The sequence below is a fragment of the Oncorhynchus keta genome, unplaced genomic scaffold (assembly GCF_023373465.1).
Source record: "Oncorhynchus keta strain PuntledgeMale-10-30-2019 unplaced genomic scaffold, Oket_V2 Un_contig_2186_pilon_pilon, whole genome shotgun sequence".
Lineage (NCBI taxonomy): Eukaryota > Metazoa > Chordata > Actinopteri > Salmoniformes > Salmonidae > Oncorhynchus > Oncorhynchus keta.
Window position 1 is genome coordinate 239,728 of NW_026282653.1, and position 19,539 is coordinate 259,266.

General features: G+C 41.3%; 1 protein-coding gene across 1 annotated transcript in view; it reads left to right on the top strand.

Moving 5' to 3' along the window:
- The window catches only part of LOC118375193 (plectin-like), a 114,385-nt gene that overhangs the window by 9,704 nt on the left and 85,142 nt on the right, over positions 1-19,539 (top strand). Inside the window, exon 2 of the mRNA XM_052505005.1 lies at positions 8,724-8,851. Coding sequence (XP_052360965.1) covers positions 8,724-8,851 — 128 coding nt within the window. The remainder of the gene's footprint in view (positions 1-8,723; positions 8,852-19,539) is intronic.

Here is a 19,539-nt window from a genome sequence, read left to right on the forward strand (position 1 = left end):
GTGGTTAGAGCATTGGACTAGTAACCGGAAGGTTGCGAGTTCAAATCCCTGAGCTGTCGTTCTGCCCCTGAACAGGCAGTTAACCCACTGTTCCTAGGCCGTCATTGAAAATAAGAATGTGTTCTTAACTGACTTGCCTGGTTAAATAAAGGTAGAATAAAAATAAAAATAGTACACTATCTACTGGTGTAACATCATTGTTATTCTAAAACCAGCCTTAGACTTTTATTTTGGAAACCAGAAGCTGCAAACAAACAAGTCTCAGCTAGAGTTGCTTGATTGACTAGCTACGTTCGGTTCTTGTCCTTTGCAGATGCCACATTACTGACAAAGGTTTGTAACCGAGTAAAGTTAGACATAAAGTAGGAATTGAATGTGTAAAATGTTAATTCATAGTTGTAACATAGGGTTTGTACATTTACAGACCTAATTAACATTTACATTTCATGTTTCACGCATTGGCTTTTCTTACGATCCTAACTATCAAGGCGAGATCCAAATGCAGACGGAGGCAGATGTTTGGAGTCTTACAATGTTTAATCATCCAAAGGGGTAGGCAAGAGAATGGTTGTGGACAAGCAACAAAGTCAAAACCAGATCAGAGTCCAGGAGGTACAGAGTGGCAGACAGGCTCGTGGTCAAGGCAGGCAGAATGGTCAGGCAGGCGGGTACATAGTCCAGAAACAGGCAAAGGTCAAAACCTGGAGGACTAGAAAAAGAGAATAGCTTACGGGGAGAAACACGCTGGTTGACTTGACTAAACATACAAGATGAACTGGCACATAGAGACAGGAAACACAGGGATAAATACACTGGGGAAAATAAGCGACACCTAGAGGGGGTGGAGACAGTCACAGGAACAGGTGAAACAGATCAGGGCGTGACAGCTATCTCGCGCCATACTATAGCCTGACTACCTTTGACTATCAGCGAGTCACCAACTACTTTGCAATGCAAGTTTGAGGCAGCATAATTGTTTGAAACCTGAACATTTGACTTTACTTCAAATAATGAGGCACGTCTTACCTTCTTTCAAAGTAGCCCTTAGAAAATCTATCCATAGAAAAGTGGAGGCAATTATTTTATAAAGATGGCCTCATGCCATTAACCAGCATTTCTCTCCTGTTCTGTTGGTTTTCATATCAACTTTCTTTCATTGTCCAGAAGCCAACGGCACAATCCCAGTCATATTAGCAACCCATCATAGTAGTTACTATTATATTCCCCCTCTTTCTAAGTTTCTAACAGATTTTCATCTGTCACATCATTGTTAATAAGAATTTGTTCTTAACTGACTTGCCTAGTTAGATAAAGATAAAATAAAATGTAAAGGTATGGCTGATTCTTTCAATCCTGGCCTGTGGATCTTTCAGTCACACTGAATGTACAGTACAGTAAGATCACTGGGGTAACTCAGAGATGCACACATTTTAGTTTAAAGGCAGTTGCTCCCTGACAACAAAAGGATCAATGATTCTATTAATAGGACCGGGGAGACTAGCCCATACAATATGCATTTAGTCAAAGAAACATTCAGCATCAAATGAATACTAGAAGTCTGTGTTGCTGATGAAATGATTCAAGACCACCCCCTAGTGGACAAAAAGCTTTACAGCACCTGGTCTTCTTAGGCAGTCTCCCATCCAAGTACTAGTCAGGCCCAACCCTGCTTAGCTTCTGACATCTGACGAGATCTGGTATGGACGTAAGCAAAAGAAGATCTCTTGGAGCACTATATGAAGTCAAAGTGAGTCTGATTAAAGATCCAATAGAGCTCGTCAGTTTGCAGTCCTAAAAACTGGAAATTAGTTACCTCTGGTTCGTTCAGCCATTCCTAAGGGGAAAATGAATGGGGAAAGAATAGGATTTTGGGATAAATGCCCAAAATAAGGTCTGAGGTTAATACAGGCTTAGGAGATCTTAAACAGTTTGTTCTATGAAATAAAAGCAGTCAGTTAACTGTTAACATGACCATAATGAATTATGAAGCCTTTTATGTGCTTTTTGTGATTTAAAAGAAAAAATGTCATAAATGCTTCAAAATTCACAAAAAGTGCAGCTAGCTAATTGAGGGAATTATCATAATTTTCACAGTTTTATTCCAACTACATAGTGTGAAAATATATATAAAACACAGTAAAATCATGTTTTTGAATGCAACAGACTTTTAAATAAATCTCTAATCTCAACTGAAATCAGCTCAGCAAGCTAAAACTTACTTTTTATAATTAGCAAAAGCAAGATTCATTGAAATTGTATTTATTTACAGAAAATAAACAAACTCATTTATCTTTGCTTTATTAGATGTTTGTTTCTTACAACCACAGTTCCTTCTCACCACCAGTCACCATTTTAAACTCCACCAAAACACATGAAACCACATGGCCTGTTTCAGACTTCTACACCCATGCAGCCTGAGAACTTTCCATTCTCTGCAGGCTGATAAATGACTCAGCAAGTAATTGGGAAATGAGAGTCCAAAAAGGGAACACTGAGCTTTTCCTTCCCTTTATCCTGCTGAATGGGACGAAGCCTCGGCTCCTACATAATCGAGCTCAGATGAGAACATGTGGCAGCTGCCACCTTAAAACAGCCAAAGCTGTTGCTGCTGGACGTATTAAAATAGAATAAATGCAAACAGACTAGATTCTAGTAGCTAGTGGTAGATGCTTTTTTAAACGTTTTCTCTATTATTGTGAATAGGGTAAAACAAAATGCAATTATGGAGGTTGATAATGGTAGATCCTTCATGGAAGATCTGATTCAACAGGGCCAAGATAGGACATTTTAACTACTGGTACAGTACAGTATTCTTACCAAGAGGTGTCAGCATTAGATTTACATTGATAAAGCTGGGATTTAATGCTGCCAGTGTATCAGATAACAGTAGTGGCATTCCATCTCTACATTTCATACATGTGACAAATGGTTCATATTTATTTATATTCCATTTGACTTTGATAGTGATTCGGTGGTAAACTAGTGGTCACTGTTGAAAGTTCAGATTTATGGTCAATAAATTGTTAGCCAACAATCCATAGCCTACATTCTATATATTTGGATTTACTGATTTATCTTGATAATAATACTGTGAAGCAGAGTTGTAGCTCAAACTTTATAGTCAAGACGAATATTTGTAGGGCAGGCTCCCTCCAACTCACACAGTCAGGTTCTCGCTGGGTTCGGGTTCCCCAGAGCTAGGCTAAATCCAGGGGTGTGAGCCTGGGTGAACTCCTCTGAGTGGCTACTCCCTGACCCCTCTCTTCCAATGGCAGTCAGCTGCTCTAGGGTGTTATGGGACAGTGTACTGTACAGTGATCTTGTATGACAAACATTTGCAGTACATTGGCATTTGCTTTTGTTGACATGTAAATATTGTCACAGAGTTGTATTGTACAAGAGATCCATTGCGCTGGTGATAATTGATCAAGTACTGTAATTCGACTTGGGTTCATAATCATAGCATTGCTCGAGATTCCCATCTCCAAACAGAGAGACCTTTGTTGGGGTAGCTGGGCTGAAAAAATAATGTTTTCCATGCTTTGTCTCCCATTCCTGTAAGAAAAGAAATGTGTCCTCTGTTGTTGATACATGGAAGCCATCCAGTTGCCAACGTCCCAGACCGACCGCCACACTAGGGATGCTGTGTTTCCTCTGCAGAAGGTCACTCAAAATAAATCAAACTTGTGGCTCACTTGTTTTTTGGGGGTTTCCCACTATTCTTTTCCTTTTTTGGGCATGAGCACTTCCCTCTGGTTTTGATCAGCATACATTGCAGCGGGTGTTAGTCAGTATTTTGTCTAAAATATGGACCGCAGTGAATTGAGGTGGACATATGGTGTCTGTGTGTCGGTCGATCTGACGGTAGGTTGGAAAATTATTTTGTAGAGTATGTTGAATAAAGGATGCTGATTGGCAGTGAAGCACTGTTAGCTCTTTTGTGAGGGATACACTGGTACTGTAGGAATGTGTTATCCCATTCCCTGGTGATGCATGATGCTATCTTTGGCCTTTGCCCTCCCAACTGAAACAACATATTTTACTGCAAGAAGTAGTGATGATTTAGGTGATTTAAAGGTAGCTGAAATATTTTGTTTAGTTGGTTAAGCAATTGTATGTTTTAGAAAGATGTCAAGTTCAATAAGGTATTGATATAGTCTAGGAAGTGACATCTGAGCAGGTAGTCTATGTAAATATAACCTAAAGTAACTATAACATAATTTGATTTATGTGATTACTTTCTCACTTATTTCAATTGTTCAATTTGTATTATAAATACAAAGTATAAGCGATAATATTTGAGGCCTGTTGTGCCATATGTCTTGCGAATCACTCCGGTCCATGCTGTTTAAAAGTAATTATAAATATCAATTTATTCAACTTCTACAGTGTTTTCGTAACATGAATAAATCTCAAAGCACTTCAAAAGCTAGCTAGGTCAACCAATAGAGCCTTTGAGTGCATGCATCCTCCAAAAATGGAGAAGGTCAGTTCATGGCTTAATCAGATGAAGGTGGTCAGGGAGATGGTGGATGACCTTGTAGAGGGCTACTCTGAGAACCAGCCTGTCATGTAACCACTGGAGTTATCCGCCTTCACAATGTGTGGCACCCACTAGGGTGATGCCTCTGCAGGTCTAGGCACCCCAAAGCTCACCACACACAGTTCAGAGTAATAGCTAGTCAGTCGTCCTCACAATGAGCCCTCTGCCTCAGCACTGCATTCCTCCACTCCATCTCCTATTCCTCTCAAGCTTAAGGTGACTCCTCAATTTATGTTTTCGAAAGAGGAGGCACCTGCAGAAAAAATGTTGGTACAGTTTCCAGCTAGCTGTAGGAAATGTATTAAAGATGGGGGCAGACCAGCCATATGGAGGAGTGGTGATGTGACATCAGAAAGCTAGACATCTCTTTTGCTCTGTCTGATTCTAACCCTATCATAATGACCATATTGCCCATTCAGTGTCCACTTTTAATTGTAATGCATAAGCCTTCTCCATATCCCCTGGACAATTGTTTTGGTCACCAGGGTTTTGGTTGACATTTACCTGCAGGGATAAAACAGGCACCCCTCAAAATAGTGTAAAAGGGATACCCCTCATAATTGAGCTATCAGACAGAGATAAGCGAGAAACCACCTCTGTCTCTTCAGACCAGAGCTTTGTTGGAATATCCATACTAACATAATGTATACTATATACTTAATGAGTGTGTTTACTACCTGTAAACAAATGGTATACTTTCAGTTGAGCGTACTAGCGCTTCGCCTGTCTACTGGAAGTTGATGATGATGCTATTCAACTTCTTGCTAGCTTGTTAGCATAACAAATTACTAGCTAGACATCTTACAACTTCATTAACAATGTCCATTTGGAACTCACAACGACTATACCACTTAGCTAAGCTAAGAATGACATGAATAATCAAGTCAATAGGTTGTGTTCGTAAATTCACTCTGGCTATCTACTCCGATTTCAGAGCACTCTCGTCTGAGTGTGCAAGGGCGCAGAATAAATTCCGAATTTACAAACGCTCAACACCTGTTGAATATGGCCGGTGTCAGTAAACATCAGCAAAGAAGCATGATAAAACTCTTGCCAGCAGCACAGTTAGTCACCAACACTCTAGATAACATGAAAACAGCCTAACCAGTTCTGCTAGGGCGAGTAAAATGGTCAGTGAGGTGTTCTCTTAGTTGTGTCTGCAAGTAGCTAGTAAGCTAGCCAACGTTATCCAGTTAGCTTGGGTGCTTGACTGCCATTGGGAGGACAGAACACTCGGATCAACCCTACTCCACCGGCCAGAGAATCCAGTGTGCGCAATGGTTCAATTTACAAACAGGCAATCTGACAAAGCTCTTATTTAGGAACGCCCAGAGCGTTTATGAACACACAGTTGGGTAGTTAGTTAGATAGCATATAATATACTGGCAAGTTTGATGTATTAATAGCCAACTAACTTTAGGTAGCTAGCAAACATCCGGTACATACTGCTGTATGCTATGTGGTTCGTAAGGATAGTGTAGCTAACAAATTGTCTGCCAACATAATGTGTAACGTAACTTATATAAAAGTCCATACTTTATTACATTGCTCAACATTTTCTTAACATTTGTCATATAATTAGTTAAAGCAATGAATTTGTATCTGCTCTCTCGGATTTCGGCTTTTCGGATTTTCTTCAAAACTGAAAACGTTGTGAAGCTACAACCATTTTTTGAAGAATTGTATTATAGGCCCTAAAATCACGGAAATAGTGTCCACTGCTTGTATACTATTTTGGCGAATGTGGTACGATATCCGGGAACTTTTGGCATACTAACTATATCCATACAATGACCCATTCACATACTACATACTAAATTTATGTCACAAATAGTATGGTTAATGCAGTTAGTATCAGTATTCGAACACAGCTCTATTTGACATCCTGAAGAGCTGCTTCTCTTAGAATAAATATCCCTCTTACAATCTTCTATAGATGATCATGCCTGGTAGGTTGATAGAAGTGTGCCTGTGTGTTGCTTCGCTCCTTTGGCAGAGGCTACTGGGCATGCTTACTAATTCAGTTAGAGCATACTGTATGTTTGTAGCCTACGTACCTCTGTAGATTGTCTACCATATATAAATTGTTATTGACTGTGCCATAGGACATACTGTAGGCGACTTGTGGTCTGTCGCAATGTCTATTTTGGTCTCTTCTTTATGGGCCGGTGCGTTTGGCATGGTCCTTCTTCCTCTATGGGAGCAGAGACACTGATCATGGTGTTGGATTACCATGTGTCATTTGAGTTGTAAGTGACACTCTCTGCCCCACCTAAAGTTCACCTCACTGCGTTTTGCTTACAGAAAACACTGCCACTTTGTTTACATACTCATCTCATATGTATATACTGTACTTGATACCATCTACTGTATCTTGCCTATGCTGCTCATCACTCACTCATATATCCTTATGTACATATTCTTTATCCCCTTACACTGTGTATAAGACAGTAGTTTTGGAATTGTTAGTTAGATTACTTGTTGGTTATTACTGCATTGTCGGAACTAGAAGCACAAGCATTTCGCTACACTCGCATTAACATCTGCTAACCATGTGTATGTGACAAATAAAATTAGATTTTATTTTATTTTATTTGATTTGGAAGCAACACTCTTGCCTCTTCCGTGGCTTTGGGAAGAGTGACAAGTCATGATTTCTTTAGTGATCAAAATGTATTTGTCACATACACATGGTTAGCAGATGTTAATGCGAGTGTAGCGAAATGATGGGGGATACACTCGGAGGACTTATGCATTGTGGGGCTCTGCAAAGACAGCATCATCACAGGATCTCTATGATACACTACATTACCAAAAATATGTGGACGCCTGCTCAACGAACATCTCATTCCAGAATCATGGGCATTAATATGGAGTTGGTCCCCCTTTTGCTGCTATAAACACTATTCACTTCTGCTAGCCTCCACTCTTCTGGGAAGACTTTCCAAAAGATGTTGGAACATTGCTTCCATTCCGCCATGAGTATTAGTGAGGTCGAGCACTGATGTTCAAGCCCTGTGTGTGGCTACTCGGCCATAGAAACGCATTTTATGAAGCTCCCCACAAACAGTTATTGTGCGGACGTTGCTTCCAGAGGCAGTTTTGAACTCGGTAATGACTGTTGCAACGGAGGACAGATGATTTGTACACGCTTCAGTACACGCGGGTCCCGTTCTGTGAGCTTATGTGGACTACGACTTCACGACTGAGTGGTTGTTGCTCCTAGATGTTTTTACTTCACAATAGCAGCACTTACAGTTGATCGGGGCAGCTCTAGCAGGGCAGAAATTTGACGACATGTCGTGTTGGAAAGGTGGCATCCAATGACGGTGCCACGTTGAAAGTTACTGAGCTCTTCTGTATGGCTATTCTACTGACAATGTTTGTCTATGGAGATTGCATGGTGGCGTGCTCAATTTTATACACCTGTCAGCAACGGGTGGGACTGAACTAGCCAAATCCACAAATTTTAAGAGGTGTCCACATAGTTTTGTATAAATAGTGTAAAAAGTAGGATCCTTTTGTCATGACTCATGGGGAAGGTGGGAAATAATGAGTAGCTTACGACTAGAGGTTTGTGAGGAGAAACCTGTATTGAATCATTATGAGCATGACAGGGTTACATCTCAATCTCAATGCTCTGCACTTACTTTCCTTATCAGGGCTGGCCTAAGTGTGTGCGTTACAAAAAAAGGTCTCATGTATTATTAACTGCTGCCAGATAGGCTGCGGTGAGACAGCCCTTGACTGGAAACAAAGCAAACCAGTTGGTGTATGAATAGCAAACAAAAGATGAGGAAACTATTCTAACTATATTAGGAGTTTTTCATTTGTTTCCTGAAAGCTAACGTGAATAAATGTACCAGGCTAAATGAAGAAGAGAAGAATGTAGGTATGAGTGTACAAACGAGAAGCAGAGACCAGAGATTGTGAAGGAAGGAATGGCGAGAGGGAAAGAGCGAGAGGGAGGGAGCTCAGCCACTTTTGCCAGCAGTCTGAATCGGACAGAGAGAAAAAAGGTGGAAGAGCTGCTATTTTGCTCTGCTCTCTCGTAAGTTGCGAAAGTTGGCTGCCTCTTTGGTTTAAAGTCCGTGACGGTGGCACCACACCCCTGGCTGATCTCCCCGTCCTACACTCCCCCATCACATCTCACCCTAGGCCCTCCCACTTATCTCTGAAGCCTGCGATTTCTCACTCTGTCTGCAAGCCCCCCTGGAAACGTGTTCCCAACCCTGGTGGTTGTAGGACATGTTGTCACTTTGATCGCTGTTTGGCAGTGGAGGCAACATAGGAGGCAGTTAAGAGAAGGTAAGACCAGCTGGGTAACAATCTTGTTATGAGGCTTACTGTCTTTCAGGAAAGGTGATGCTACTGTACGTCTTTGGGGCACATGAGGAGAGATCAGAAGTTTGCTGCTGTGTGAACGGGTCCGGTCTCTAGTCTTCACCATTCGTCGTCTTAAATGGTCTGCTCTCTCTTCCCTCTTTGCTTTTGTGTCTCACACTGCTTCCCCTCGTTTTTCTCCTATCCAGCTAGATTTCCTGATGTGTCAAGAAGATGGGTTTAACCCTGCAAATGCTGGTTGTAATATGATGACATAGGAGCAGTGGTATTGTTGTTGACTAGCGTTGCTTCACAGTTGGACTCAAGACTTCTAGTTCCGCCTCAGCCTTGTCTGACTTTTCTTGTGTTGTTATGGATTTACATGCGCTAAGGAGAAATGAATGATTCTCTATGATTGCAAAATAACCTTAAAGGCCCATTGCAGTAAAAAATACGTTTTCCTGTGTTTCATATCATATTATACAGCAGCTGATGAACTAACTAACATTTTTACCATCTTTATTTCTTGGTAGTTGCTGGTTGAAAATACAATCTACACAGGGCCTTCTAACTAGCAGGTTTGCATGGGTGGGAGTTTTGGCTTTCCATTGTGACATTTACATTTTAGTCATTTAGCAGATGCTCTTATCGAGAGCAATTCACAGTTAGTGATTTAATCTTAAGAAAGCTACATATCACAGGCATAGTATGTACAATGTTCCTCAATAAAGTAGCTATCAGCAAAGTTAGAGTCAGAAAGGGGGGAGTCGGGAGAGTTTTTTTGTGGGAGGGGGGATTATTAAGCAACTCTTTGAAGAGGTAGGGTTTCAGGTGCTTTCGGAAGATGGGTAGGGACTCTGCTGACCTAGCTTCAGGGATTGCTGGTTCCACCATTGGGATGCACGGAAATGGAACAAATTGGACTGGGCTGAGGGGAGGGAGGGTCAAGAGACCGGAGGTGGCAGAACAGAGTGCTCGGGTTGTGGTGTAGGGTTTGAACATAGGTAGGGCGGGGCAGCTCCTCTTTCTGCTCTGTAGGCAAGCGCCATGGTCTTGTAATGGATGGGAGCCCCGCCCTACCACAGCCTATAGGGAGGAGAACAGAGACCTGGCCGTGTGGTGCCAGGACAACAACCTCTCCCTCAACGTGATCAAGACAAAGGAGATGATTGTGGACTACAGGAAAATGAGGACTGAGCAAGCCCCTATTCTCATCGACGGGGCAGTAGTGGAGCATGTTGAAAGCTTCTAGTTCCTTGGTGTCCACATCAACAACAAACTATCATGGTCCAAACACACCGAGACAGTCGTGAAGCAGGCACGAGCAATCCTATTCCCCCTCAGGAGACTGAAAAGATTTGGCATGGGTCCTCAGATCCTCAAAATGTTTTACAGCTGTACCATTGAGAACATGGTTGATTCACTGCCTGGTATGACAACTGCTCGGCCTCTGACCGCAAGGCACTACAGAGGGTAGTGCGTACGGCCCAGTGCATCACTGGAGCCATCCAGGACCTCTCTACCAGGTGGGGTCAGAGGAAGGCCCTAAAATAAAAATTGTCAAAGACTCCAGCCACCCAAGTCGCAGACTGTTCTCTCTGCCACCACACGGCAAGTGGTACCGGAGCGCCAAGTCTAGGTCCAAAAGACTTCTTAACAGCTTCTACCCCCAAGTCATAAGACTCCCGAACAGCTAATCAAATGGCACCCAGACTATTTGCGTTGACCCCCGTCTTTTACACTGCTGCTACTCTGTTTATTATCTATGCATAGTCACTTTAACTCTACCTACATGTACATATTACCTCAATTACCTCGACTAACTGGTGCCCTAGCACATTGACTCTGTACCGGTACGCCATGTATATAGCATCGCTATTGTTATTTTACTGCTGCTGTTTAATTATTTGTTACTTTTATTTTTTACTTAACACAACACGAAGAGCAGCTCCATCTTGTCTAGGTTGAGGTGGTGGGCCGACATCCAAGCTGAGATATCTGCCAGGCACGCAGAATTGCAATTCGCTAACTGGGTGACAGAAGGGTGGAAGGTTAAAAGTAGTTGAGTATCATCCTCATAGTATTGATAGGAGAGACCATGTGAGGATTTGACAGAGCAGAGTGACTTGGTGTACAGAGAGAAGAGGAGAGGGCCTAGAACCGAGCCCTGGGGACACCAGTAGTGAGAGTTTGCTGCAGACAGATCCTCTCCATGTCACCTGGTAGTAGGATACAATCCAACAATGTGGATACAATCCAAGGAGAGTAGGGTCAAAGAGTAAGAATCAGGACCTGAGGGAGAGGGATTTAGCAGAAGGAAGAGATGATAGGATGGAAGAGGAGAGAGTAATGGGAGAGCGTAGATTGCAACGGCACATGACCATCTGGATAGGGGCTGAGTGGCTAGGGTTGGAGGAAAGGGAGACAGTAAAGGAAACAAAGTAATGATGAGAGACCTGGAGGGGGTTGCAGTGAAATTAGTAGGCGAACAGCCTCTAGTAAAGAAGAGGTCAAGCATATTGCCTGCTTTGTGAGTTGAAGGGGATTGGGAAAGGGTGAGGCGAAGAGGGGAAAGAGTTGGAAATAAATTAATCGAAGGCAGACGTCAGGAGGTTGAAGTCGTCAAGTACGACGAGTGGTAAGCGGTCGTTAGGAAATTAGCTTATCAACGTGTCAAGCTCATTGAGGAACTCTCCAAGGGCACCAGGTTGGCCGATAGATGACAACAATGTTAAGCTTGAGTGGACAAGTGACAGCATTGACTGTCACTGTTTGTTTATAGAGATTGCATGGCTGTGTGCTCAATTTTATACACCTGTCAGCAACAGGTGTGGCTGAAATGGCAGAATCCACTCATCTGAAGGGGTCTCCACATACTATTGTATCCTAATAATTGGGCTACTTTTGCACATTATTGGTGTCTGAGTGAAGGAAATGCTGAACATCGAGAGGAGTCGATGTGTTCTGAAAGATCAGACATTAAGGATTATAATAAATACTTCATGTCATAAAAACAAACCACACACCCATGAGTCCAAATGTGCACTTCACATTTCCATATTTGAAAACTCATGTAATTTACAATATAAACGTTTATGATTGTTATGTTTGATCCACAGTTACGAGGATGGCATGCTTTATACCCTGGGTTGTCCTGAATAGAATGAGCCTATCTTATATGTTTATCAGATTGTGAAGGAAATTTGCCACGGAACATGCACTTGAATGCATTCATGACTCCATTCTATGCACACCAAAATTACAAGTAGTTTGTGTGAAGGACCTTTTGAAAGCCTAACACTGTAAGATCGTATTTCATAACTTATAGCTAGCATGTTGGCAATAATCAGGTGGGCATCATTTGATGATCCAAAATGCAATTTATAATTGAATGTTTTTGGATTGCGTAAACATGAACCGTAATTGCGTGATGGTGGGAACACAGGGTTCCAAAAAAAACTACAAGTGTGCTTGCTTTGGTTCCTCAATGGCAAAGCTAGGAGAGGTGTGTGCACAGTTTAGAGATGTGTGTGGCCACTTGGAGACACCAGTTAGACCTATCACTCAAACCCTTGTAATAGTTTTTTCTTATCTTGCACATACTCCCAAATTTCAATGAATATCATTGAAAGAGTATTTTCAGATTTCTTTATTAACAAATGCTGTGAAAACTACATAAAAAAAATACACAGAATATCAACAGCGTGATGTCAGACCTTTGGTCTGATAATTTCCCCATAATATCCAAGTGTTCTATTTCAATTGCTAACATGGTCATGCATATGCTTTTTATAGTTATTCTGTTAGAAATATGTGTCCCTATTCATATAGGTCAATTTCCATGAGTGTAAGGGGTTAATGGAAATCTGTTACAGTAAGGTACTTAATTGTTACCCAGAAATGATTTGATACTGCATGGGGCCTTATGACAGATATTATCATTTTGATTCACTTAAAGATCATTTGTTATTTTTGTGAGAGTGGAGCAGTTTTAGTGGGTAGTGGGTTAGAGAACTGTATGATAACATAATAATGTTTAATCTGTTACATGGTAAATCTGAATTATTTTTCTGTACAGCACTTTGTGACCTCGGCTGGTGTAAAAAAGGGCTTTATAAATACATTTGATTGATTGATCTTGTGTAGAATAGACTTGCTTACAAGGTGAACTCAAAAGTCTTGAATTGTGGAAAATCCTCCTTTGATTTTTTCCCCCCTTCTTGGCTTTCCCCTTCTAAACATAACTGAGTTATGCAACAAGTCTTCTATGTTTATGATCCTGTTCAATAGGCTTTCACAGTGCTCCTATATGGAATGTTCACAGTGTTAATAGTTATACATGGGCTATACTTGGGCCTTCTGGTCTCTGGAGAATAGATCACACACTATTCTACTCCGATAACCTCATAAAGGTTAGCTAGCTACTACTCTATGTATGTGGCACTTACTTGACACACCTCTTTGTTTCAAATGTAATTTCCTGTTGACACAGCTTGTTACAGTGAACCTGTCAGGCTCTCCTCTGCAGACAGTGGGACAGTCACACCCAGAGGAAAATTACAGGATGCCTGAGTGAAAGGCTGCAGGTGTGGAGAGCGAGATAGAGAGAGAGAGAGGATAATAGTATTTTACTTTCTAGCCTTGCTCACTCACCCATATGACCCCCATACTTTAAATCAACAAGTCTGATGGACAGGACAATGGTAAAGTAAAGCTGTAGATTTTTGAGTCAAATTGTTGTTTTCCTGAACATTGGCCAAGTACTGTACCAGACAGACAACAGGCCTATCCATATCTCTCCCAGTGTTCTCGCTGGTAGACTGCAGACTAGATCAGTCTCACAGAGGAACCGCCTATTTAGATAAGGAGATTTCTACAGCTTTCTACTTTATTTATTCTTTATTTAAACAGGGAAGTCACATTGACATTGATATCCCTTTTTCAAGTGAGTCCTACTTGTTTTGTTAAGTAATATCCTTACTGCATGAACCACATCTTTATTGAAGACGACATATATGCTACTGCATTTTATTGAATCCACCACTAGACATACTAACCAATAATGTTGGTTTGACTGTGAAATGACTAACATTGCTTTGTAAAACTAGGCAGTGGGTTATCTCTAACTCTGCGTGTTAATATTCAGCTGCTTTACATTTGACCTGGTCTCCTTTCAGCATTGCAGCTGTTGCACTACAGACAATTGTGGACTTCAGGAAACAGCAGAGGGAACACCCCCCTATCCACATCGATGGAACAGTAGTGGAGAGGGTAGCTAGTTTTAAGTTCCTCGGCATACACATCACAGACAAACTGAATTGGTCCACTCACACTGACAGCGTCGTGAAGAAGGCGCAGCAGCGCCTATTCAACCTCAGGAGGCTGAAGAAATTCGGCCTGTCACCAAAAGCACTCACAAACTTCTACAGATGCACAATCGAGAGCATCCTGGCGGGCTGTATCACCGCCTGGTACAGCAACTGCTCCGCCCTCAACCGTAAGGCTCTCCAGAGGGTAGTGAGGACTGCACAACGCATCACCGGGGGCAAACTACCTGCCCTCCAGGACACCTACACCACCCGTTGTTACAGGAAGGCCATAAAGATCATCAAGGACATCAACCACCCGAACCACTGCCTGTTCACCCCGCTATCATCCAGAAGGCGAGGTCAGTACAGGTGCATCAAAGCTGGGACCGAGAGACTGAAAAACAGCTTCTATCTCAAGGCCATCAGACTGTTAAACAGCCACCACTAACAGTGAGTGGCTGCTGCCAACACACTGTCATTGACACTGACCCAACTCCAGCCATTTTAATAATGGGAATTGATGGGAATTATGTAAATATATCACTAGCCACTTTAAACAATGCTACCTTATATAATGTTACTTACCCTACATTATTCATCTCATATGCATATGTATATACTGTACTCTACATCATCGACTGCATCCTTATGTAACACATGTATCACTAGCCACTTTAACTATGCCACTTTGTTTACTTTGTCTACACACTCATCTCATATGTATATACTGTACTCGATACCATCTACTGTATGCTGCTCTGTACCATCACTCATTCATATATCCTTATGTACATGTTCCTTATCCCCTTACACTGTGTATAAGACAGTAGTTTTGGAATTGTTAGTTAGATTACTTGTTGGTTATCACTGCATTGTCGGAACTAGAAGCACAAGCATTTCGCTACACTCGCATTTAACATCTGCTAACCATGTGTATGTGACAAATAAAATTCGATTTGATTTGATTTGATTTGAATGCATAAGGAAGTGCAGAAGTCTATCACATTTGTGGTTTCATGGCTAATGCTACCTTATGTCAGTGCACTGTTTTCACTCTTGCCATACCGTATTGGACTTCTTTTAGCAGAGTATTGGATGGCTTTTATGTTTGATTAACATATATACATATATATTATATAGGTCACATGTTGGATGAGGAGGGGAGGGACAAACATGGCCTGGCAGAGAGCACTTATGTTAGGCAGTACTTTGATTGACATGTAGACCTTCGACCTATTTCAGTTATAGGGGAGGTTTCCCCCCGACAAGTTTAAATAATGAACTGGCTGCTCGATACAACCATAACATACTGGAAGTTCCCCTTGACTTGTCCTCAGGGTCCCAGAATGGCTCAGTGGATTTGAAGGCATGTGTGCTATTCACTGGCACAGTCCCAAATGGCACCCTATTCGTTTCATAGTGCACTACTTTTGGCCATAGCCCTATTGGCCCTATTCGCCATTTGGTGTGCACTACAATAATCAAAGATCCATTAGCACAGCGCAAGGTTTTAACGTCTCTGCTGAGTGAATGGGTGTATTATTTGTATAGCTTTTACTCAACGTTGCCCAGGCCAGAAATGAAAAACAGTTGGTTTTTATAAATCGTTGGCCAAATTAAGAGCTTTGGCGTGGGTTTTAAAGTTGATGTTGGCAATGGCTTCTCCTAATAGCAATAGGGGGTAATAAAGCAATCCGTTCATGCTGACAAACCGGTTTCCGTCTCATAGACTACAAAATACATTTGTAGTCAGCATTGACAATAAATGTCTACATAATGTGACTAGGGATTAGGACTTTTTTGACATGTGAAACATTTTCTATCATAGCCCTAAACATAGTTTGTAGCTTTCTATTAAAATGAGTCTGCTATACAATTGTATTCAATCTCTTGATCCTATCAGACAATCAGATAAGTGCAAGGGAGGACTGTCACGTCTAGTCAAGGTGGGTGGAATCAGGCACAGAGAGGAAATAGCCATAATAAGTTTATTCTCCGGTGAACAAAAATGGCATATATATAACAAAAATAAACACAGAAAACCCAAAATACAAACAGGGTGAAATTATCCAAAACAGGATAACAGACAAACCGGAGAATAATAAACACAAAAAACACAGACAGACGAAACGAATGACAAAACAAACAATCCCGCACAAAACAAGGGCGGGACAACCTACATTATATACAGACACTAATTAACTAACACACAGGTGAAAACAATCAGACAAAACCAACAGATACACGAAAAGGGATCGGTAGTGGCTAATAGGACGGTGACGACGACCGCCGAGCACCGCCTGAACGGGCAGGAGAGCCAACCTCGGGGGAAGTCCTGACAGTGACCTGAAAGGGCAGACTCCTATGAATCTCCCAATATCCTTTACTTCCATCTCACTATGCGTAAATTATTTAGTGTTATTATTTTAATAATTGAATGCAGTCGAACACATTATTTATGGCTCAATGCATGTTTATTTTTCTCGAACTGAAATATACATTTTGTTATCACCCTTTCCTTTCATGTTCATTTCTCATCATTTGAAGATTGTGAAAGAGAAAACAATTGTGTGTGATAACTGTGGAGCACTTGAGGATTCTGTGCCATGGCAATGAAAACCAGTTGGTTCTGCTGAAACAATGTATTACTAACAGATGTAATAGCCTATAATGCATGGATAGAGGATATCATCAGAACTCCCAACAACTCCTCACAACTCAGATTGAATAGAAACTTCAGTGTAATTCTCAATCTCAGAAGTGTAAGCCTGTCTAATAATATGTAATTAGATTATATATGTGAAAAGGGTACTGTGTGGCTCAGCTGGTAGAGCATGGCCCTTGCAATGCCAAAATGTGGGTTTGATTGCCACAGGGGACCAGTACAAAAAGGATACTGGATAAGAGCATCTGCTAAATTATAGAATAAATGTATCAAAATAAATAGTGCCAAAAGGCAGTTTAAAATGCAAGAATTGTAACACCTGTGTTATGTGCATTTGGTGACTAGTGCTGTTGACACCATTCCAAGGTGCATTATGTAGCCTAATGGTTGTAAGAAACACATTAGGCCTGCATACTAGCAAAAAGAAGAAACATCGCCTGTGGACTGAAACAGTCCAGACAGACTGCTATATCGGGGATGTCCTTTAGAATTGCATTCCAATAGGAACGCAATGTCCCGCTGCGGCGGGGAATGTACAGTAGAATACAACTACGGAAGGCTGCTATGTCTTCCCGGTATGTCGGCTCCAAACAGGGAAAGGTGGGGTCCCATCTGTACAACATAATGTGTTGCGCAGGTAAGCACGACAGTGTCCAACACTCCGTCCATATAACACTGGAGAGGAGGAGTTCTGGCAGGGAGGCAGGTATTGGTGTGGGCAGATAACATTAACCTATTCCATGCCAGCACCTGTAAACAAGACTGTAAAGGACTGTTCGCCCAGGGTAGCAAAACTGTCAAATGAGACGTGTAAGTCATCTCTGCAGTAATATTAAAATAGAAGTTATAGAGACTGTATTGTTATCATTGTGGTTTTAGCCTACTATGGTTAAAAAAATGTGTGCTATATTATTTTGAGAACAAAAACCCCCAGTAAATCTTATCTTATCAAGACCTATATTGTGTGTGGTTTATTGTATGTGACTTCCACCACTAGTGTGTCTGAAGTAGTAGGTTGATTTATATGATGTCCTTCCAATTAGACCAATGCATAACAGTACTGTAATTGTAGCCAAGCACAGTGGGATGGATGTAGTGGATCATGTGGAATTAAAGGGCAGCCCTCCCTGACAAAACTGTTCTACTTCGCAGAAAAGTGAGCACACCCCCAACCCCCAACCCCCCTTTCCCTCTGACTCAGGCTCTAATAGACTTTTTGGTGCTCCAGAGAGGTCTCTGGCCAAAACCACACATCTATAAATAGTAGTTAATGGGCTCCTGGCTCCTGTGTGTTTTGGTCTGTTGTCTTGGAAACAAATGGCTTTCGCATTTCATTTTTTACACAATTTTACATGACTGTCAACTAACATTTCAGAACCCCATTAAATGTTGACCTTGGATGTTAGTAGTCAAAATGCTGATGAGGTAGAGTAGATGTGCAGAGGAAAATGTTTCGGTGATAAGCGAGACATCAAAGGTTCCTTTATGGTGTAAGGATAAACTGTCTTTTGACGACTCAATAAAAACTATTGAAATAAAGTGAGGAGGGGAAGTTTAGTTCAAGTTTAGTTGACCCTGATTAACTTGATGATTTTGTATAGAAATTCTTCAGGGTGTCAATTAACATTTTTGATCAACAGTGGCATGTTTCTGTAGTGCCTTGTTTTCAACAGAAGAGGGAGACAACCACAGATTTATGCCTGGGATACTTACAATTTGGCCCCATCTTCAGTGTTGAAATAAGATTATAATACATTTTCCATACCAATGAGATCTGTTCCTTGCAGTATTTTTTAAGAAGGTAGTTATTGCATTTTTGAAGTGAGCAATTTATGCACGACATGCATCCCATCTGATTTATGTATACAGCATACGACTATGTAACGGTTTTCTGTATGGGAAAGAGAGTCGGACCAAAATGCGGCGTGTAGATTGCGAGCCATGTTTATTCAACTGAAGCAACACGAATCTAAATACAAACACTACAAAACGTAACGAAAACCGAAACAGCCTAATACTGGTGCACATACACACAGAACAAGGCCATCAAGACACTAAGGACAATCGCCCACAAAACCCAACACCAAACAGGCTACCTAAATATGGTTCCCAATCAGAGACAATGACGAACACCTGCCTCTGATTGAGAACCATATCAGGCCAAACATAGAACTAGACAAACTAGACAAATTAAACATGTAACATAGAATGCCCACCCAGCTCACACCCTGACCAACCAAAACATAGAAACAAACAAAGCAAACTATGGTCAGGGTGTGACACTATGGTATATGTATGTGGGCTGATCAATGTCACGTGTCATTTTTGAGTCACAAGATTGTGCGATAGTTTTGGATGCAATAACGCATGCATAATATATGACATGAGATTATAATTTGGACCTCTGGAAAAAACAGGGGCACATACACTGCCTTCACAAACTATTCACACCATTTAACTTTGTCCACATGTTGTTGTGTTACAGCCTGAATTGAACATTTATTAAATAGAGATTTTTTTTGCCACTGGCCTACAAACAATATCCCATAATGCCAGAGTGGAATTCGTAACTAGAAGCACAAGCATTTCGCTACACTCGCATTAACATCTGCTAACCATGTGTATGTGACAAATATAATTTTATTTGAATTATGTTTTTCGAAATTGTTACAAATGAATAAAAAATGAAAAGCTGAAAT